The 23640-nt window shown below is 38.4% G+C and overlaps 1 protein-coding gene across 1 annotated transcript in view; it reads right to left on the bottom strand.

Annotated features, from left to right (window-relative positions):
- Positions 1 to 23640, bottom strand: part of DMGDH (dimethylglycine dehydrogenase) — a 62967-nt gene that overhangs the window by 37502 nt on the left and 1825 nt on the right. Inside the window, exons 3-7 of the mRNA XM_081054003.1 lie at positions 17653 to 17751; positions 16072 to 16236; positions 14010 to 14214; positions 7403 to 7651; positions 5457 to 5655 (exon numbers count right to left, since the gene is read on the bottom strand). Of these exons, the coding sequence (XP_080910129.1) occupies positions 5457 to 5655; positions 7403 to 7651; positions 14010 to 14214; positions 16072 to 16236; positions 17653 to 17751 (917 nt within the window). The remainder of the gene's footprint in view (positions 1 to 5456; positions 5656 to 7402; positions 7652 to 14009; positions 14215 to 16071; positions 16237 to 17652; positions 17752 to 23640) is intronic.

Here is a 23640-nt window from a genome sequence, read left to right as displayed (position 1 = left end):
CAATGAAGCATGTCTAAGTTGGGGTGTTCTGTGCTATTCAGAACAATCAATACAATCTGTATGCTATAATGTTTTTTCCTCAAAAAAATATGTTTAGGCATCTAAATTAAAAGTGCCTGACTGACTTGATAGCGATAGCAAGTTTGTTTTCACAGTTTCAAGAGATGTATACCTGCAGAATAGCCCACGACTCTTCAGTAGCAAGGATGCTCGCCTTGAGGAGAATGCGGGAAAGAAAGCAACAGCAGATGTGGCTGATAGCTTGTCAGCCCTCTTGAGCTGTGATTATTCTGACTAACAGAAACCTTGCAAGAGAAACATGTACACTGTAGAAATGTACATTTCTTCATCACTTGAATTTATTCAAGTGCTCTTAGGCAACGACTTCTGTGCAAGGATCTTGGTCCACTATCTTAGAAGCATTCAGATAAGAGGCATTCACCCAGGGACTTGTGGGAAGGAGGCCGAAAGGAACACTGGCCACTGTGTTCTGTAACAATGGGTCACTTGGGGGAGAAGGTGGGCTTGTTTTTATTTCCGTAGGAAGATGCTTTAAAACAAAGAACATGATTGTGGCAAATAATTTGATATAGATGGGGTATCACAGTGTGCCGTGTGCTGTTCTACCCACTCACTCTTGTCTAATGAAGGACTTTACTGTGAGTTTATCTGTGGTATAAATTCAGAGACACTTCCGAGGACTTGGATGAGCAGGGAGTCGTGGGGAGATGACCAATAAAAGGAGCCACATGAGATTGCACATTGGTGCAGCCACTATGGAAAACAGTATGGAGGTATCTCAAAAATCTGAAAATGGAACTACCTTATGATCCAGTAATTCCACTCCTAGGTATCTATCTGGAGAAATCCAAAACTCTAATTCAAAAAACTTTATGCACTCCTATGTTTATTGCAGCACTATACACAATAGCCAAGACATGGAAACAACCGAAATGCCCATCGGTAGATGACTGGATTAAGAAACTGTGGTACATTTATACAATGGAGTGTTACGCAGCCATAAAGAAGAAAGAAATCTTACCATTTGCAACAACATGGATGGACCTAGAGAACATTATGTTAAGTGAAATAAGTCAGACAGAGAAAGACAAATACCATATGATCTCACTTATATGTGAAATCTAAAGAAAAGAATAAGTGAATGAACTAATCAGAAACAGTTTTGGAGACATATTGTTGCTAGATGGAGGGGGGTGGGGATAAGGGGGAAGGTGAGGGGATTAGAAAACAGTCAGTAACCACAAGATGGCCACAGGGTTTTGAAAATTAATTTTGGGAATGTAACCAATAATGTTGTATAGATTTTGTAGGGTATCCGATGGACACGTGTCCCACTCGGGAGACCACCTCAGGGATGATGTAGATGCCTGATCACTGCACTGTCCACCTGAAGCTGAAGCTGAACAATAATGAATGTCAACTACAAGTTTGTATGTATATGTGTGTATATGTATGTATATATATATATATGTATATGTGTGTATATGTATGTACTTACAAGAAGCGGAGTACAGCATTAGGTTTAGAGAGAATGGAAATGTAATGGCTCTGTGCGATGTCAGAGGGACAGTGGATGGGGGAGGAGGGTTCACACAGTGTGAGGGATATAAAAGATAAACGTCTAAGTATTACTTTGTCTTGTGCACCTGAAATTAATAAAAAAAAAAAGGAGCCACATGAGTGGACCTCAAAATGCAAGAAATTCCAGTATCTCAAATGATAGCAACTTAGCAGCCAGAATCATGGGTTCTAAGTGCTTGGGAGGACCTTAGTGAAGACTGGAAATGTTAACTAGCTTTTTTCCACAACAAGATACGAGTTTTGCTATTTTATAAAAATAAATGCCTGAATTAGTTATAAGGCTATTGCTCAGTAGAATAAAAAGGCAGCAATTGACACTTCTCTGGATAGTTTAAAAAAGAGACATGGATCATCCAAATTACCCACAAAGAAAGCAAGAAAACTTATCAAATATGTGCTTAAAATAATTGTGAAAGATATGCTTAAAGTGCTTATTCACTTAGCCAGGCCCAACGTATGATATATAATAGTTGCTATTTTTGAAAGCTAGAGATACTGTTTATAACACCTGAAACTATATAAAGTTTCACTAACATTTACTGAGAGTGTTTACCGTTTGCCAGGCACAGTTTCTGTCTAACATGTACCAGCTGATTTTTTCTTTAGCAACTCTATTTTACCAACGTGCAAGCCAACCAGCACACAGGGGTTAAATAAGGCCATACCGCAATAAAGAGCAGACTCAGGATGCAGACTCGGTCATCTGACCCCACTGCTCACTCCCTGTTATTAGACATTACTTCTGCAATGGTTCTCAATCACTTTTCAGCCAAGACACACGTGACAGAATCCACATCATTGGCAGACTCCTTGCGCATAGCCAGGGTTGTGCTTTGGTTTCCTGTGGACTCACATGGTGTCCTTCTCCTTTCAACAATGCACAGGAGGAAACAAATGTGGCAAAGTGCTGTTATTTGGGGATAACCCTGAATCAAGTCTAATTTATTTTTAAAAAGAAAATCCTTTGCAAACTTCAGCTCTCTAACCATTAACAAATTATGCCACACAACTCTTGTTATGAAATTTCTATTGAGAGCCCCTAGTTTAGTAGCTAAAAGTATAAAAGCATAGAGTAAGGAGATCTGGGTATGATTTTTGTTCTACTACGACTAGCTATGTGACCTTGGGCAAGTTGTGTAACCATCCTGAGCTTTAGTCTTCACATGTGCAGATTTTTTACAGTGCTGGTGGAGAATTAACTGACATGGAGTTTAAAAGTACATAGTAGGCAAGCACTATACGGAGCTGTTGGGCCCTTGTATAACAACAGAGTATGCCTACGTCCAATTGATAAGATTTTCACAAGGAAGAAATGTAGGACGTGGAAGTGGAAGGGTACTTGATAAGGAGAGAAGAGTTTGGTTTTTCTTCCATCCCTAGCATTAATCTGCAGGACTAGCTTCTTCTCCATGGCCCAGCTGCTGTGTTTTTTGAGTGTTTGTGTCTGCTTTTTTATGATAACTCTTAAACTGTCAGATGTTCCATCTTAAAGCACTGTCAGCTCTTTAAATGTGCTGCTTATAATCTGTTCTAAGCCAACAAAACTAGTTTTAATTCAATTCATGAAACATTTGGAGGCATTGTGGAAGTCACCTAAAAGCAGAAAGACTTGTTAGAACTGTGAGGAAACAAAAGTAAAACAGCTTTATTGGAGGGTAAGATGTGAGTAAGGTCAGTGAGCACTGGCATATATGTAGGCAGTTTGCAAGTACATATTCTCTGCACTGGTTGCACCAGAATAACAGACAACATTGAAATGAAGATTCTTGGGCCCCTCTCCAGACTACAGAATCAGAATCTACAGAAGTGATGTCTATTTGCTTGTTGGTTTCCCAATCAACACATAGTTCATGAATTCTACTGACAAAGAATAGGAATTTCATACATAAGATATAAAGGTGAATGAAACACAAGCAAGGGACTAACCACAAAGCAGAGATTCTGTTTTTTAACATGCCCATCAGGCGATTTTGGTGCTTAACCTGATATAGAAATCACTGGCCTTCAGAATCATGGAACGGATCACTGATGAAAGTTGGGAGGGGCAGCCAGTGCGAGCATGCCATCATATTACATAAGAAATATCTTAGCTATTGTGAATAATGCTGCAATAAACATAGCGGTACATATATCTTTATGAATACGTCTTTTCAAAAATTTTTAGGTAGACACCCAGAAGAAGGATTGCTGGGTCATATGGTAGCTCTAAAATTTTTGAGGAACCTCCAGATAAGAACCATATGATTTCACTCATATATGGGATATAAAACAAAAGGCAACAAATGGACAAACAAAACAAACAAACTTATAGATACAGACAACAGAATAGTGGTTACTAGAGGGAAGGGGGCAGATGAAAAAGGTAAGGGGTGACAAAATATGGTGACAGAAGGAGACTAGATTTTGAGCACACAGTAGAGTATACAGATGTCTTATTATAAAGTTGTCCATCTGAAACTTATATAATGTTATTAACCAATGTTACCACCAATAAATTAAACTCAAAAAAGGAAAAATAAACATTCTGAACTTCAAAATTAAAAACTTTGTACTTCAACGGACACTATCAAGAAAGTGGGAAAACCCACAGAATGGGAGAAAAATTTTGCAAATCATATATCTGAGGAGGGTCTTGTATCTAGAATATATAAAGAACTCCTACAACTTAACAGTAAAAATACAAACAATCCAAATTTTTAAATAGGCAAAAGTTATACGTGGACATTTCCCCGAAGAAGATATACAAGTGATGTACGAGGGAAACACTCCCACAGGCACATGCCTCCCTGTAGACTCTAGAGGTGATGACCTAAGCCCTCAGTTACATTCTACCTTTCAGTCCCATATCTCCACCTGGTTTTCTCCCTCCGGATATCCCACCAATCTAAACTTAACACCTCAAACCCAGCCTATCAAAAATGGCACTCCTTATATTCCTGGTTCTCTCTCCCCATGTTCTCAGCATGCAACCAGGGGTCAAGTTAGAAAGGTTGCCATCATTGGTTATTTTTATCTCTTCCTCAAGACCTAATGCAATTGATCACCAAATCTAAATAATTTTATTTCCTGTCTCTCAATCCTCACTGCTGCTTCCTTAGTTCAGACCCCAGCCTCTCTGTTGTTGGCAGAACAGCACCCCGACCAGCCTTGTGCTTCTGCTCTCACTGCCTTGTTCTAAGCTGTAGTCCAGTGCCTAGTGATAGCCCTGGCACAGAGCTGGCAATCATTGAATATTAGCTGAATAAATAGCTAAATAAAAGGAAGAAGAAAAATAGGATACTACAAGTTGTAATATGACAGTAAATGAGGCATGACATTAATAATCATGAAATTAATGGTACAAATATTAGAGAGGAAACATAAAATGGGTGCTGGAATTGTAAATAGTAAGCAGCCTGAGGAATTATAAAGAAACAAATCGTGTTGGACAAACACGAATTATGGTGAAAACTGCATCAGATATGTTATGCATTTGATATTGTGAATTATCTTTGTTACATTGTGTTATGAAAACATCCTTGTACAATTGGGGCAACTGACCTATCTGAACATATACTGCCATGAAAAGAGACATGAATAATGGAAATGACAGGAAATATACAAACTTCAAGGACAACATTGCTGTTCTGTATGAGAATCTTTAAAACCTATACAAGTGATTAAACCATTATATAGTCAGGGTTTTAAGACTGAAAATTTTTATTCCTCCCATTCCATTGGTTGTGAAAGGGAGAAAATTCTCTGTACCCTCCACCCGCACCACCATTTTCCATTTTTGGCCCAAGATTATGGGACAAAATTTGTCTAAAATACACGACTCTGTAAAAAATGGTGAATTACATGAAGACACTCACCCAAAGCCTATAGCCACCCAGTAGTTTCTGACCCCCTGATGGGGTCCCACCATGGGTAAAATGTCAGGAGAATAGGTGATTGGACCATTGACAATATTGATGATGTCAGCCTTTTTCAAGACTGGAACCATTTCCATGGCCGCTTCGACATGTTCCATAATGCGGTCTAGATCAGACTCAAAGAGCTCTTTTCCAAAACCTGAAAGGACATGCCATTGTGATCAGGATGCCACAGCTGCTCCGACAAATTGCTCTAAAGATTTCAGTATTTAATCCAATCACAATTTTAAAATAACGAATGACAATTATTTGGTTTGTCAAGAGAGACATTTTTTCCTTCAAATAACCATAAAAGTCTACGTCACCCTTCCAGGTGAGGGCAAGTGGGAGTTTGCAAAGTCATGTCAGGACACTGAGGATAAGTAGCAAACTACTCTAGGGGCCGGGATGACGGATTCTAGACTCCTTTTAACTCTCAGTAGGGAAGGAATGGCATGGAAGCCTCCTTCCTTCCCCAGCCCGCTCCCAGACACATGTGAGGGGCAGAGTTCTGTGAAAAGAGTCAGAGCCTCAGTGTACAGTCATCTTCTCAATCCTAAAAGGCACTATGATTGAAGGCAGGGCCAGACAAACTTCTAAAAGAACGTATTCGGGCCGGCCCGGTGGCGCAGGCGGTTAGAGCTCCGTGCTCCTAACTCCGAAGGCTGCAGGTTCGATTCCCACATGGGCCACTGGGCTCTCAACAAAAAAATAAATAAAAAATAAAATAAAATAAATAAAAAAAGAACGTATCCACCAATACAGGTGATTTCCTCACAAAGCAGTGGCCGGTTTCTTCTCGTTCCTCTCACGAACTGCACGTTGGGTCAGTGGTATGGAGGCCTGCAGATCACCAGGATTGGGCCAGGACATGTGGGTGCTCAGGGCCAGCCAATAACCTGGCTCCCTCTCTGACTGGAATTATTTAAATAGGTGTTCAACATTTCTGTGGAGAAGAGGCTGCCAACATGGGGGAAGAGCAGAGGGGAAGGTTCCCAGGTGGCAGATGAGCACTTCCCCTGGGATTAGGAGCTATTCCGTTCAGGCCCAAATCAGCAAAACTAAAACCCTCAGCTAACTGGCCAGACTTCAGTGGAAGGCACTTTAATAATCATTTGTTGTGCCATGGGCATAGGTGTTCTATGAAGAGTAGGAAGGAGGGATTCATTCCCTATCCCAAATAGCTTATGAAAGTGTGATTCTAGAAAGCATAATTTCCTCCATCTCATTATATTCCCTATAACATTTCAGTGTCCCAATGACATTTTAGCTCCTTTTATAGAGCTAAACCTTGAGGTACTTCATTAGGTGACCCAATCTTTAATCTGGCACTGTAGAAATATTTCGTGAAAAACAAAAACAGGTCCTTCGCCCTTACAAACCTTGAAACTATAGCACCTCCTGCTTTCCCACATCCACTTATGTAGTAGGGGAAGGCTTCAGTGTGCAGTCCCAACCTACCTTGCTGTTTGATAGACTGAGGCTTTCATTCTTAGTAGGCGGGATATCCTGTCTCTGATACCTGTCGTGTTTCCAACTGCTCAAGCACAATAGCAGCTACATCCGAATCTGCAAACTCGACTCAGCAGGCAGGGGAGTAAGGAAAGACTGAGGATGTAGGAGGTTCATGTGGGCAGGTAAAAATTACCTGGAGTCTCCCAAAGCAGAGGGGAGCATGTTTCTTCAGCTTCTCCACCACTACCTGTCTCTTCTCTCCTTACTTCCTGCTGTGATTGTTCAACGGGATAAGAGAACAAAGCTTGCCTCAAACTGCTCACCTCCAATACCCCAAGTATTTGAGAGTCTAGTATTATGGTGTCATCTTATTCTTCTACGCCAGCCCCTAGCCACGGGGAGGATAAAATATACATATCTGACCTGCACACACTTTTATTTGCTGAACCCACCTGGAGGGACTCCACTGGTGACCCACGAGTCCTGAACTTTCATTTTCTCCTGACTTTCATATGGACCAAACAAAAGCCCATCCCTTTCCTGTCGGAGGTAATAAGATCCTTCCAGGTCGCGGAGCACAGGGAGTTCTCGTTTCAGAGCTTTCACTTCAGGGATGGTCGATGTAACAACGTATTGATGCTGAACCGGAATGAGCGGATGCTGTAGTCCAACCATCTCACCTACTTCACGAGCCCAAAATCCTTCAATAAAAAATCATTTTTAAATGTCACCACATATGTAAACCTACTGCATCTGACACTGATAATAGCAATTTATATGAAAATAAAATAGAAGACTTCAGTACCAGCGGCAAAGTCTAAAGGATGTCATAACAACTTTACATTGTTTGTCATTGCAAAATTGAATGGTGGTAGAGAAGACAAAATTTTACATTGCCTCCAAGTTTTAAACGTAATTCTTGAATTTAACAGAACTTCATTCTTTAAAAAGTATTTTGCTCCTAAGCAAAGGTCGGCAGGAAAAAAAACACAAAATATTTGAAGGAAAAAATAACCCAAATATGTAACATGTACAAACGTAGATAAGAAAGACAGCAATGAACTGACCCTATTTGTAGAACAAGGATGATGAGGCAATGGAAGAGGTCCCTATTTTGATGTGACCAACAGAATACATCGTAATCGTGAATAAAGCCCTGCAAGTCAGTCTCTTTGTCCCTCAGGCCCTGCTCTCCTTAAATTGTTAATGCCTGAAACTCCACAAGTACAGAATTGCTCTGCTAACTTAAAATTTGAAAATATATATACTTTGGAAGAGACAGCACATTCAGTTTTCTCTGTTATTTTAAAATTTTAGTTTAAATATGTTTGTAAGATCCTTTCCTGCAAAAGTCATGAAGGCACCCGGAGTCCAGAGCAGGAGATGCCAGAGCCAAGGGGAGAGGGTTCATAAATTGTGGGGTTCCCACAACCAGTGTTTCTCATCTGACAGTGCACCTGGGGACTGTCTTATTGGTAGGAACAAATGTTATTTTTTTCCTTTGCAAAAGATAAAACTAGATAATTTGTGGCTGAAAGTATTCTGGATTCTCCCTCAGGTAACTCTTCAGTGTACAGATTAGAGAGAAAGTCTAGAGAGGGAAAGAGACCTGCCCAAGGTCACACAGGGAGACCCTGGAATCGTCACATTTTATTGGTTTTCTTGCTACAGAAAGACTTTATTTTAAAAATCCAAGACTCTTTGATTCTAAAAGGTATTTTAGAATCTAAAATGACAAAAATGATTATTTGTCAGGGATGTGGGTTTGCCTAACCCATCCCTGGATTATTTGGGAAGAGGAGGTTCTATGTGCTTGTTTACTTCATAAAAATTTTGAGTAAGCATTCAAATGATTATGGAATATTATTTAAGTTATTTTTTTAGAGGTTTCACTCTAAATATTTAACTATTTCTGTTTCTGCTTTTTTCCCTCCAGCCAGAATCTAATAAGAAGTTCTGAATTCTCTGTCATTATGAAGCTCAGAGCTAGATACAGAATCGTCAGTCATGAGTCAGTCTGGGGACCCAGATTATGCACTCTTATGTGCCATAGTTTATTTCTATTTAACCATCTAAACATCACTCTTGTGTTCTGTTGTTGCATTTTGGTCTAACAGCTAAGTTGGTCACACTTGTATAACAGCCCCAGAAATGGGTGCCCACTTGCAAACCAGTTTTTACCTACAGGCATTAGAGCTGTTTGTTGGCCTTTTAATAATTTAGAGACTTAATTTATTTGTGCCAGCAGGAAAATGTGAATTACCAGTGTCAGAACTTTGTAGGAAAATATAGTAAAGCCACATATTCTAGTTATGTACAGTAGAGGAGTTTCAAAATACAAAAAACCAAAATCTTTAACCTCGCAATTCAAAGCACTGCAGTACCCTCAATACATTTGTTTCAATTAAAAACATAAATTGAATAATAAATTCTGTCTTATTCAAACATATTTATAAACTTGAGTCTAATTGCTTGCTTATTAATGTACTTCATCATTAAAATAAAGTGGAAATGCATGCTTAAGCATCATACAACTATATTACTTCAAATCCCATGGAAAGCTCTATGCTATTTTACCTCATGGTAGTGGTGTTTGCTGGTATTCTCTCCTTTGTATGTCAATCAAGTTAACCTAAATCTAGCCAGGATTACCCTTCAACCCCTGCTAGATCGATCACCCACCCACCAAGTTCAAAGGAAAGAGAGACAAATGTGGAGGAGTCCTGTAAAATCTACCATTATCACCTGAAAAACACTGAAGAGTCAATTAAAAATGATCATTTGGAAATGGCTTCCAATTTTTAAAAAATGCAGTGATTAATAGAAACAGAGTTAAAATGAAGGATGCAGGCTCATGGATAAGTTTACTTGTACTAGATAATTTATACAGTGACAATGATGGCTTATATAGTGACATTCTCTGACGCAGAGTATCAGGCAAAATTAAGCAATTCGTTTTGGCTGAACACTAGGCTTCAGGTTGGCACCATCCAGTCACAGTTTTGATTTACCATATTAGGAACATTGTTAAGTAAAGTTTACAAAGTTATCTCAAGCTTACAGAGTCAACTGGAAAAGAGACCAGGAGAAACATTCATCACTATGCAAAGAAAAAGCTTGCGTCATAATAAATAGCTCCTGCCCCGTGGCCCCCGAGCTGCAACTGAGGGCAGGGGTAGAATGAAGGTAGAATTAAACAGTTTTTTAAGCAATACCAACGGCAAGTTAGCCTATTGTACACCAAGAGGTCAGGAGTGTCAGAAACTGTTCCCCAGCTCTGCTTGCTCAAGAGTAAAGTCACTTTATTCTCTTTCCTGGAGAAACACCTACATACTAGAGTTTCTCAAAAGATATTTGGCAGACCATCTGGTACAGACCGTTTAGTACCTGGAGTACTGTTTAAAATACAGCTTCCCACCCAGACCACCTGAATTAGAATCTTTTTGAAGTCTGAGACACTTCCCACATTGATCCTTATGCACACTAGCTTGAGAACTAAGCTCTTTGGAAAGTCATTTTACCAGCAGAATGGGTGCTGGATGACTATAGAGCAAATAAAAGGAGTTGGGTCATCTTAAGCCTGATGCCAAGAAGTTATGGTAACCTGACGTTAATGCCTCCCAGACCAGGGCATAGACTTTCAAGGAAAGAATGATAATAATCATAATACTAATCATAGTTATAATTATAATACTTAATTTTTTAGTGTTTTCTATGTAGTAAACCCTGTTCTGTTGCCTTATTAGCTCATTTACTCATCATAATAACTTTATGAGATGGGCACTAGTAGCTCCATTTTACAAATGAGTAATTTGCCCAGGTCACATGGTTGGCAATACATGTGTTTCCGGTCGAGAGAACCCCACTGCACTGGACAATGCTGGAGACACATCAGCAAATGGACATATTTTTTACTTTTAGACTTTCCTTTTCATGCATATCCTAAAGACTCAACAGCCTTCTGTTACGATTCCACATAAAGAAACTTTTGGCAGGTTATGGCACAATTGAGTAGATAATAGTGGCCTTTACATCTTTTACACTTTGGTTATATTTCCAAGTCTATGTGCTAGTTACTTTAAATTTCAGAACTGGCCTGAGGACTTTGCCTGAATTTATAGAGCATTCTGGTCTCACTGAGTAACTATGGGAAACATTGCACCAGACGTACATTCTCAAATCATGTTGCATGATGCCTTCTGCAGACAGTTGGTTTTATTCATAAAATGGATTTTTGTTAGCTTTAATTCTAGAAGAGGGCATATCTGAACCTTTGCCCACAATTACTGAGGCTTATCATTTGGAGAGGTTTTATACTTTAAGTTTTCTTTTCAAAGCAGACTTACAATTAATTAAACACACACTGCTCCACACCTTCCATGGACTACCAATATGTAATCAGTTAGATTTTTCTCCAGTAACATTTTCCCAATGGAAGAGAAGAGATGGAGGAGAAAAAGAAAAAAAAATAGATATGGGCCCAAGATATGATCTGAATGAGATAAAGAATTGATGCCATATACAGATGATGTATTATAAAATTGTACACCTGAAACTTATATAATGTTATTAACCAATGCAACCCCAATAAATTTAACTAAAAAGAATTGAGACCACATAGTTCTTCATACAACTCTCAACAAGGAGCTGCCTGGAGTTACAGAGAACTGAGGATGGGAAAGGGGGTAGAAGTGGCTGGGTAAGAGGCTTCAGGAACAAAGACTACAGAAGAATGTCCTGGGCAACAGCTTTCCTGGTGATGACCTGGAAAAACAAATACCAGACATTAGGTTGCCAGTGTGGCTGTGTGTTTACCACTCCACACGGGCTACACTGTCAAACTAAATCCAAAGACTTGTTTTCCCAGGCCAGCACCAGAAGAGCTGTTTTCTAGGACCTCCTACCATTGCCCTCTGCTGCCCTGATCACCCCACAAAATTTCACAGTTGCATAAAATACGTACTACATCGGGTAACCAAGGTCCTGGGTTTAGGTCAGATCTCTTTGGAAAGTATTCTTTCTCTTCAGTGATTCCTTATTCTTCACAGTTTGTGGTTTAGGGAAAGAGGTATTACAATGGCAATGAACCATGCAAACAAAGTTTTATACATTTTAGGAAAACGATGGATAATTGTGTTAAATTAAGGTTTTCTGCATTATTTCTCAAAATATCAGTTGGGAATGTGTGTCTGCCTGAAGCACTGTGTTGAGAAAAATGGTGGTGTTCGTCCAAGCTCATCTGAAATGAGTGCAGTGATCAGTTAGCAATGTCTGCCATGAGTGCTGATATGGAAGTCAGATTATGTTTGTTTAATATTTGCTATCACAGTGAATACTGTAAAATGTTTTAGGGGCTGAAAACATGAGACCATAAAGAAAGTTATTAGGTTACAAAGAATCCTTGCTACTTGGGAAAGAAAGATGAATGATTTTATTGTCTTAGATATTCTAGCAGAATCTAGACCAGGGAAGCCCAATGACAGTGAGAGGTAGTGGATATCAGATGGGGGTAGTGGAGGGGTGGGGACAAGTGAAGTTCAAAAAGAAAGCAATATTTTATGCCTTTACTTTTATTTTTTAGGCAAGTCATTTTATATTACTGTATTTGGAATTTAAACTGATATCAAAGAAGATATGAGATTTTGATGCCTTTCAAATGGGGAACATGCGCTAGAAAGATTCAAAAGTACTCGTTTAGACTCTTAAATATTGAAGACATGGCTTTTTCTAGAACCACTAAAAGTGTTTCATTAAAAAATAATGTCAGTCAATCAAAGTTATGATTTAGAGGAAAGAATCTTAAGGGTCCATGTTTCTAGCATATCCTCACAGCATACTATTTGATCTGATAATCAAGATTGTTTTCACTGTATCATTTAAGAACAGACCACAAGAAAATCAGTTACTGCCTCATGCTTATTTTAGGTTTTAAATTAACCACTATAAACTACTGGTGAATATGTAAAGTATCAGTCCAGTTTAGACTGCATAAGCATTTTCATTTGCACAGGAATTCATTTTTGTATGTGTGATAGTTGAAAATGACTTCACAGGCAAATGGCCTGTTAGAAAGTGTATTAACTCAAAGGTCAAAATATCCAGGTCTAAGCCCTGGCTTTGACATAATCGTGTCACTTTGCCAAGTGGCATGACCTTTCTGGACCTTGGTCTCTACAAATGGAAAATGAGTGAATTTTTAGATTATCTCAAATATTCCTTTTTGGGTCACTACTCTGAGTCTAAATTGTAACAGAGCAACCTAAGAAAAGATTATAAAGTATGTTTAAAATGTTCTGAAAGGAAAAGCGTTGTAAGTTTTTTTTATTACAGTCAAGTAATCAGAAATGGATGAGAGAGAACACAAATGATTAAATCTGTCCTAAAAAGAACCAAATTGAGAATAAAGAAGATGCTCATGAATTTGAACTATGAATTCAAATTCAAATATGAATTCAGCCCCTAAAACATTTTACAGTATTCACTGTGATAGTAAATACTAAACAAACATAATCTAACTTCCATATCAGCACTCATGGCAGACATTGCTAACTGATCACTGCACTCATTTCAGATGAGCTTGGACGAACACCACCATTTTTCTCAACACAGTGCTTCAGGCAGACACACATTCCCAACTGATATTTTGAGAAATAATGCAGAAAACCTTAATTTAACACAATTATCCATTGTTTTCCTAAAATGTATAAAATTTTGATTGTATAGTTCATGGAACTAGAATTTGGTTATTAGTATGTGAACATAGGAAGGAAAAGTAAGTATAATTTGGGAAAACGTGATCTGGAGCAGAATAAAATGGAACATGAAGAAGAATGCTCACTTTCTACATAGATAACCAAAGACAGAGTGATACCTCACACACTAAAAGCAAAGTGATGGAGCGAGAGCTTTGTAGCGTAGAAACAATCGCAATGCTCACCGTGGGAGCATCACAGTGTTTCCTAACAATGTTCACAGTATAAAACATTACTTTATAGCATAATATCTTATTTCTTTGCCACTTGAAAAACCCAATTAAAAAAAAAAAGAAATGACACTTACCTGCAGCATTCACAATTCTATTTGCTCTCATAGATCCCTGTGGTGTTTCAACATCCCATGTTCCATCTGACCTGGCTTTCAGAGAAGTCACTGGTGCAGGATATTTTAAAAGGGCACCATATTTCCTAGCCCCAGCAGCCAAGGCCATAGTTAGAGAGTAAGGATCGATGTGACCATCTCCGGGATTATACAGTCCAGCTAAAATCTAAATCGATCATAAAAGAGTCAATATTCATAGGAATATGTGTACTCATTATTCAGCGTAACTAATATCCTGCCAGCAAATGTTTAATAAAACTGTACTTTAAAAGTGCACTGGGGCATCAGATTGATCAGTCTACACTTCTTTTTGCTGTATCAAAGCTCAGACTTGGGGAGGACTCACAATGAGAATTCAGTAGACAGGCTATTTAATAGAGCCCTGTAATTGTCTCCAATATCCATTCTCTCCTCCCCATTAGTAATGTTTATTTAGATACATAGCCACTAAGAACAATGAGTTTCCAATATTTGGCAGCTATTAGTTCTAGCTGATAGCAAAACTTAGTACTAAGTTCTGGTCAATGAAATGCAAATGAAAATGTCATGTAGTAGCTTCCACAAATCATTATAAAAAGACAACTGGCATATGCCCTTTGTCCCCTCTTCCATCCTGCTGTCTGGAACGAAGACATGATAGCTGGAGCCCTAGCTGCCATCTTAGAAAAAGAACATAAGAGTCACACTCTAGGAAGACAGCAATGATTTGAAAGGTGACTGGGTCCTTGAAGTCTTCTTGGAAGAGCCACCATTCAAGTCCGGACTGTCTAAGAGGAAGAGAAATAAACTTCTATCTTGTTTAAGGATTATTTTGGTTTCTGACATCTGCAGTCAAATCTCATATTAACCGATCAATTATTTATATTTAATTATTTAATAGTGTTAATAAATTATATATATATATCTGTATATGGTGTCAGGAAAATGTATACTTGATTAAGTCACTCAGCAATTAATTCTTGAATACCTACTGGGGATTGAGGCTAGGTACTGTGAGGGAAACAAAGAAGAATGAAACTCAGATGAAACAAGGAGTGAACACTGTGAAGTAATATCATTAAGTCTTATTCATTTCAGCAAAAATCTATTGAGCACAAGTATGAGCAAGGAACTTTTGTCAACCTTTTTTCTGCATCTATTGAAATGATTGTCTGTTTTTGTCTTTTATTTTATTCATGTGGTATACTGCATCGATTGTTTTTCAAATGTTAAACCAGCCTGGGTTCAAATCTCTGCTTCCAGCTCTTTCTAGCTGGATGAGCTTGGGTCTACTATGCAAATTACCTAAGCTGCAATTTCCTGTTTATATAATATTATATATACCTTATATTATTATTATTATTATTATTATTATTGTGAAGATTAAATGAGATTATGCATATAATCTTAGCACAGTATCTGGTACATAAATATGTGCCGTAGTGTTATGTAGTATAGTGCTAGTCATTGCTACTACTATGCAAATTGGATTATCACCTAGCAAAAAAAACCAAAAAAACACTAAATTCCCAAGTGGATTCTCTCAGACTTTGGTTGAAACTTTGGTTGAAACTAGATCAATACCTGGCATAGATCCTGTCAGGGAAGTGCAGTTATGAGCTGGATGATATTTGTGTAGCAATATAGTATGGTACTTCTACATTTGATTTTGTAAAAATTTTAATAAAATAGTCTTTCCACACGGATATTTATCATACCAGGTTGTTTTTCTCTTTGTAGTTTGCAAACAGAAGGTTTATTATGGAAAGCCTTAGATCTGGGGGACAGTAATAAAAGGATATTGAAAATGTTTCCTCAGTTGTCATAGGTGGAAAACCAACAAGCATTTTTCATTACCTTTTCATGTTTCATTTAGCTTACGTAATAGCCCACCTTGTAATTTAACCAAATTCCAGCATTAATCATCTGATTTTGCCATTCAAAATGTGTGCACAAAGTTTTTTCTATTCTTAACATTTTACAATAACATTTTCTAACCTTAATTCAAGACAACAAATGGTGAAAATGCCCTTAAGATAAGTACCTTATTCATGTTGAGTAAAGGGAACATCTCTTGAATTTTTTCAGGTTCAATAATATACTGTTCTGTTGCATGCCAGCCAGTCCGAGTCATTTGATATTTAAATTCATCTACCCTTACAGGAGTTGTAGCAATTCTGATACTACCTGGCTGATGGAATCCCACCACCTGTGACAATAATGCCAATAAAATTACATTAAAATTACATTTGGCACTCATACATGGTTCTTGTCCAGCACAAGGAAAATACAGATGTATAAGAAAAGATATTTACTATGCAGTGAAGGAGATAACTGTATAAACATATTCACATCTTACAAAAAGACATTCACTCAACAATTATTGACTAAGTGCTTGGTCTGTGCCAGGCGCCAAGCCCCAGAGATACTGTTGTGAACAGAAGAGATGAAGACGCTGCCTGGATGGAGCTCACAGCCTCCACAGGAAAAGGCAGACGGCTACACGCCTAATTACAATAACGTGGAATAGTGTTAACGTACTGAGCGAAAACAATTGTGCGAAAAAGAGAAAGACAAAAAATTTGAGGAGGGAATATGAAGAATCAGAATGTTGCAGTGATGAGATTAAGTGTGAACATTCGTTTGACATTTACTGAAGTTCTTCAGTTGGCAAGCACTCAGGTAAGCCCTGGGTGACAGAGATAAAAGATGTAATCTTGGCCCTCAAGTGGCTCATGGTCTGCAGAGAACGCAAATCAATAAAGCAACAGCCACCATAGAGAAAGATTCTTGTTATAGGAGGGGTGTTCACAAATGTTCTTAGAACCAACATGTGTGCCCTCAGTTTGGCCTGAGTGGCGGGTGGGCAAAGTCAAGGCCGGCTTCTCAATGGGGATGCCCCGCAGGAAAGGTGGAGGGTGAATACTGAAATGGAGGACAAAGGGAATGGTGGTTCGGGCAGACAGCCCAGCACATTCCAGAACTATAAGTAATTAAGAATAGCTGAAACATCTGAGAGGAGCAAAGAGTGGCAAAAGAAAATGTGGAAAGGCAGCCAGGGCTCCTCCTCTGGCCTTTGTCCTGTAGACTGTGGGGAGACTTTTGACGGTTTCAGGCAAAGGAGATGGCATGAAAAATTTAAGTAGACTTCAGTCTTAGCCTATGAATATTGCTTACCTGCCACTTTATTTTGAGAGTACTAATAAATGAGAAGAGATAAAAATAAAAGTGAGGCAATTGTGATGAAGTACTTTTCAGCCATGTGACAATCTGGCACGCACTGGTGTCAGACCCTTTGCAATCCAGTGGCTGAAAGGCTCTGATTTCTTAGTTTCTAGATATAGTAACTAACTAAAGCTATTTTTGAAAGATGCTGCTATTTATTTTTTCTTCATTAAAAATATCAAGAAGAACAGGGCCATACACTTCAAGAAATTAAATCGATCATAGAGCAAACTTTACAGGTCCTTACCTTAAACTCTCACCGGTTTCTCTACCACATTAAACATTTCACATGCCATTGATGTCACTACACAGCTCTACATGATTACATCAAAATCCTTCAGAGATCTTACATATTTCTGAGAAACTGACCTAAAGACAATTTCAAGTTAAATTCATTTACCTGTCCAGTTTCTTCTTCCAGTTTCTCATAAAGTTTGATGCTATCATAATGTATTTTCTTCAAGTTTATTCCAGGATGAAAGTAAGTTGTTAAACCTGCCTTAAAAGTGGGGAAGAAAGGAAATACTGAAAAAAAATTAACATTCTCAAAATGTTGATAGTTTATGGGTTAAGCAGGAGATTTTTTGCTAGCAAGAAACGGAGCAGTACCAACCAGTCCTTTGGGATAAGAACACATCAGCACCCATTTGAGCAGGCCAGAGCATAAGGCTTGTGACACAGCTATAAGAACCAATTTGAATCATCTAAGTAAGAGCCATCCAACAAACATATATATTAAGTCCCTAAAAGTTATTAGGAAAAAGCATTGTTTGACGGTTCAGAAATCAATGATTTGATGGGAAGTTTAGGAATGCATGCTATTATTAGGAGGAATATGGGGGTATGGCATACAATGTGGACTCAAACCAGCAAATCACGTTGTTTCCTTAAGTAGACGGACTACAGATTAGTGAAGAGTTTTCCTTGACCCAATCACTACCATTCCTCTGAATGGAACATCCTTCCTGTTCCATTTCCTGAAATTTCTAAAATAAAAGAATTGGAAAATTCCTGGGAAATAGAGCTTGGTGAATTGGTGAATTGGTGAACAGATTTTTGTTGTAGCTTAACCTGTTTGATAAGCTCATAGATTATATTCCCACAAATATTTACTGATTAAATACCGAATAATTACTCTCAGGAAAATATATCTAAATATTGGCATGTCAATCCCCCTTTTATCTACTCTGGCAGATGCAATGTAGTATCTAGACAAAGAATTCTAAACAATTATATGAAGCAAGTTCTCTCAATTAAGTAGTGTCTAGGGCCCCATTTTGCAACTAGTTTATTCTGGAAATCTCATCAGAACACAATCTATTCAAAATAAGTATTTATAAAGTTCTCTGGTTGTGGTGGGCATTTGGCTACCTTGAACTCAAAAACACCCATTTAAAGTTCATGTATCATCCTTTATGCACCAGAACCCTCAGACTTCTATCAAGTACTTGTTCAAGCATTTGGACATATGCACAGCTACTTATTTCAAAAAAATTCCTGGCCCAGCTTATGGGACCTCTCCTAGTATGGCTCCATTATGATGGAACTGCAATCAGGCTCTTTACCTTTCAGTCAAACACCCCATTCCCTTTTACAAGCTTGGCATCTAGTGTGCATATGAACTTTTCCAGCTCAATAATAGAGAATCCCTGGACTTCAGGTATCTGCTAGAGAGCCCAGCTTTGTCTCCCATGTATCTCCCTCGGTTGAGAAAACTGATATTCATGAGCACTAGCCTAGGGCGCTGCTCACCATTCACTCTTCTAGACCCTGTAATCCTAACCTAAGCCAGACCTCCAGAAAGTTATATGCTGTGCATATTGTATCAGTCCTCTTTTTCCCCACCCCAGAAGACTATATTCATAGGATGAGTTAATGATCTTTCATCTGAAAGAGTCACCTGGGTTAGTTTTTGTAAAACTGTTATTCCAAACATTTAGCCAAATGTCCTTTGTTTAGGGAACAAATTTTTCTAGGAATTTCTGGTCAAGGAAAAGTTAGTCTTCCTTACCAAAATAGTATACTTATTTCCATGGCACAGTTCATCCTACCTGAGTTTCCTAGCTGCTAGGACAGTCAGAAGTTAAGTCCTGAGCTTGATTTTTGCCAGGTAAAAAATTATATCATATTATATTATATTATATTATATTATATTATAATTTATTTATTGTATACGATATATTTTTTATTCATTGACTTTTATTTTTTCTTTGGGGTTGAAAACTTGGGGGCAACCATATCTGTGCTTTTATTATAAGCTATTTGAATATAATGTCTGATGGTACTTATTGTTAATTTCTATGCCAGTCTTGCAGATGTAAGAAAAGTACAACGTTTTTCTGTTCTGGGATTCAGCAAGGTTATATTAAATGGGAAGTCTGAAGAAGGAGAAAACATTGTCCTTTGCCTTCAAGATTTTATGGTCTGATTGAGGTCATGAAACTCTCATATGTGGACCAATGAAATCAAGAGCATATGATTAAGTGCCAGAGCATAGAAAGACATAAGAACTAAAAGAAGAAGAAAATGCTGGAAGGGTCACGGAAGTCTTCAAGAAGGACAGTGAAGGGGCTCACCTTTGATTTGAAGAAAGAAAATAGTTATAGTTGGCGGAGAAGATCAAAGAGGGAAGATGAAACAGAGACATGAATCATCATTAGGAAGTATAGCCCTTTGAATAAAATAAGAATTTATGAAGCCTTATTGATATTAAATAAATAAATAAGAAGGATAAGCTCTTCTTTACAGTAGACTGACAATTAATAATAAATTAATTAAAGGAATGATGGAGTTAGAAAAATCATCTTCAATAATCCTTCTCCCTTTTTCATGAGGCTCTGCAGCCTCAAAAAGCCCAGTGACTGTCCTCAAGCCACCCTATATTCCAGTGGCTTCAAATCTTTTATCCAGGCACTCACATCCAATTAAAAAGTTTGAGCATGTCCATTAAAATAGGTAATTTCCTTATTTTCACATGATTTATAAATGTGTATTGACAGAGACTATAAAACACAAACACTTGAAATAAATATTTTAAGTAATTTTTATTTTGTTTATTGTGTAGAAAAGCTTTCAAATAGTAAGCTTATTAATATTTTAGCAAGAGCTATGTGAGTCATATATTTTATTACTAAAATATGTATATTGAATTAACCTTGGTAAAGCAGCAATTTAAAGGCCTAATTCTAGGTTTGTTTTATTTTGAGACTGTTTCGAATGGCTTTGATAGCTGAAGAAGCTACCTGTCATTTATGCAAAGACCTAAGTGGGAGAAGTACACTCTTTTGGCTGTACTCGGCATCTTCACACCACTTCCTCCATCCCAATTAACATCTACAGGAAGGTTTCTGTTGAAATTTGACTATTAATGCTTCATGTTCTCTTGTTCATCAGTTGGTACAAGCTAATTGGAAGTTCTGCATTTTTATATTTTAAATAAGAGTACAAATTCCACTGAAATTCCTTATTTGGAAAAATTTTAGATGGATTAAAAAATTTATCTTTTGCATATATGAAAGTTGTTCTAGGTGACACATGTCATTTTGCCCAGAAAAACCTAATAATAATGCCAACATTTCCAAATATCCCCTTTTTAAAATGCTCTCTTCCCCAATAGGACTATTTTACAAAAAAGCAGTTATTTCTCATTTATTGTAACATCACCTTTACTTTGAAAAGATGGACTGCATCTACTTTTTTAATACATATCTGCTATGTAGAAATGACTGGCAGCCATTTGCATCACTATAAAAGTCACTGAATGTGGGACATTTTGTAAAAGAAAAACTTTCAGCTTCACAACTCCTTTAATTATTATTATGAGCTAACCAACAAACCTCTGTGTCATACAGCACTCTCAAGGTCATTCCCTCTCTCTTTTATCACAAATTATATTATTTAAAGCCCTGTTTCTATAAAATTAATCCCAACAGTGATATCCCACAGCATGTGATCTGCAATATGTCATGATACACTGACGACCGTTACCCACATCCAAGGGGAGGGCTGTTTATAAAGATTAGTAAAGCTTAATTTCTTTCTTTATTTCCAGATAAAAATAAATAGAAAATTCTAATATCGTCTTCCTTCATCCCAAATGGATCCTCTTGCATCTTTTCTCCTCAAGCCTCTGAAACATCCACTTTCTTACCTTTCCCAGGGGCAGCCTCTCCTGGGGGTCCCATGTTCCAAAACTGATTCTTGCTCAATCCTCTCCCCTTTCCCTCCATCCCTCAAGAAATGCTCCATGTTAGTAGTAGTAGTGTGGGGCACTGACAAAGCAGTCTTGTGAAAATATAGGAAAACCTCAGGATTTTTGGATTTGTGACTCCATTTTGAATACTCACATTGCAAGCTGTGCCTCCCTCCCTAAGCACCGATGGCCACACTCTCCAGATACGTTTAACCTGGAACTCATGTTATACTTCAGTGAAACTGCCTTTATTTTTTGTATTCTGTCCCTTTAGCTGGCTCCCCAACCTTCCACATTCTCATAATGCTCCAACTATTTCTCTGTGTTAAAAAATCCTCATACATGGGATTTCTTCATGTTGCTCCTCAGAGGGAGGCCTCCTAGACTTGCAAAAAGTCCTAGAATCAGTTTCCTAGAGGAACCCTCTTTTCTTTATTCCTCGGGGGCCAAATAACATGGCTTCTGATGCCTGACTCCATCTTGAGCTCACACTGCATGAATGCCATTTTGTAAATCATAGATAGCATATAACTTTGTTCACAAACCAGGATAATGCTTTTTTCCACTCACTCTGGTGTCTCTTTGCTTAAGGGAAAATTGTTTTACACAGCTAACATTTAACAAGCTATCATATTAAAAACTTTGCCCACTTTCCTTAAAAGAACTTATGTTAAGGTTATGTTGCCTTTTTTTTTTTTTATTCTTGAGATGTCTACAAAGTAAAATAATAGGGAATCCAGTAATCTATTCTAAAATGCAGGCCACACAAAACCAATCAAATATAAATGAGCAAATAAGTAATTAAAATATTAAAGAGTGCATCCTCCTTAACACCCCCAAAATGTTTAGCGGGTGTAAGCCCTCCCTCTTAGGATAATTCCACTTGCCTAAACTTCTCTCTGACTGCATGCTCTTACTTGGACAGCCTCACGGCCCCCAAATGCAGACATTTTCTCTGCTCTTTGAAGTAGACTCCTGACTCTTCCGCCTCCATCATTCTTTATCACTTTACCCCCTTGCCTCCTCATGGCACTGATTATTCTCTAACTCTCTGTGTTTTCTGTCTGCCCTAACGGGAATGTGGCTCCACAACAGGGACTTTGTTTTGTTCACTGCTGTGTCCTCACCTCCTAGGACAGTGCCAGCTCGACACAATATAGGCTTTCCGTAGATATTAGTATTTGTTGGTAGAGGGACTGAATGTCTAGTAAGGAGAAGTTATAGGAGGAGGAATGTAGGCTTTCTTTTACACGATAGCAAAAAGCTTACATAGAAAGCTTAGTTCGGGGAGGAGAGGAGAGCCGGGAATGTTGGTGGCTTCTGGACCCCCTCTCTCCGGGTAGGAGGAAGCAAGCTGAAGGACAACTGGTGAAACAAAAGACATGTGTGCCGGTGAAGCTTCTGAAATTACACTCAAGGAGGACCAGGAGCCTGGGCCTCTCTCCCAGACTGCGGTGTGAAGGGGTTGGAGGGAAAGTAAAAGAGGAAGAGGAGCTGGGCTTGGTGCGGGTTTTCCTAGGACCCTCCATCCAACCTGTGGGTGTGGTCTGACTATGTGACTGCTAGGACTCTGAGGCCAACTGGATTTAAATCTGGGCCACACCCTCCCCAAAACTAAGCTGGAGGCAGGCAGCCCTTTTAGTGCTCAAGCCTCCACCCCATACCTTGAGCAGGTTCTGGATGTCAAAAGGCCCCTAAAAGCAGGGGTCCCTCTTTTCTTAGCAGAGGAAAGCTAATGACAGAAAGGAACATTACTTATGTACAGAAAGTTGAATTAACACTGCCCAACTCATCTGTCAATGGAAATCTGTACCTAGAGTCATAAAAACTTCCTCTCCCATCCTTAGCTAACTTCAGAAATAACTGATTTGGCAGCAGGAAAGCAGTGTCAATCACCTCATTCACCGGAGCAGCTTTCCATTTAAGCCCAGTTATTGTGCAGCACTGGGACAATTGTGTGTACCATTAAATATCAGAGTCACTTGGTCATGTGTTTTTACACGAAAACTGGGTCACAGATTCTCAGTCCTCATAGCGAAGTCTTCATGAAGCCACGCTGGTATCTCTCAGCACAAAAATAAAATCATCACTAAATCAATAAATATAAAGGACAACTAAAGCTAGGTAAAGGGAGTTTATATTGGTGAAGTTCTCGGTCATATTCAGGATCGCCCAGCCACTATCCTTCAATACCAA

Source organism: Rhinolophus hipposideros, assembly GCF_964194185.1.
Source record: "Rhinolophus hipposideros genome assembly, chromosome: 7".
Lineage (NCBI taxonomy): Eukaryota > Metazoa > Chordata > Mammalia > Chiroptera > Rhinolophidae > Rhinolophus > Rhinolophus hipposideros.
The sequence above is the reverse complement of the archived record's forward strand: the minus strand, read 5'-3'. Positions and strand labels throughout refer to the sequence as shown.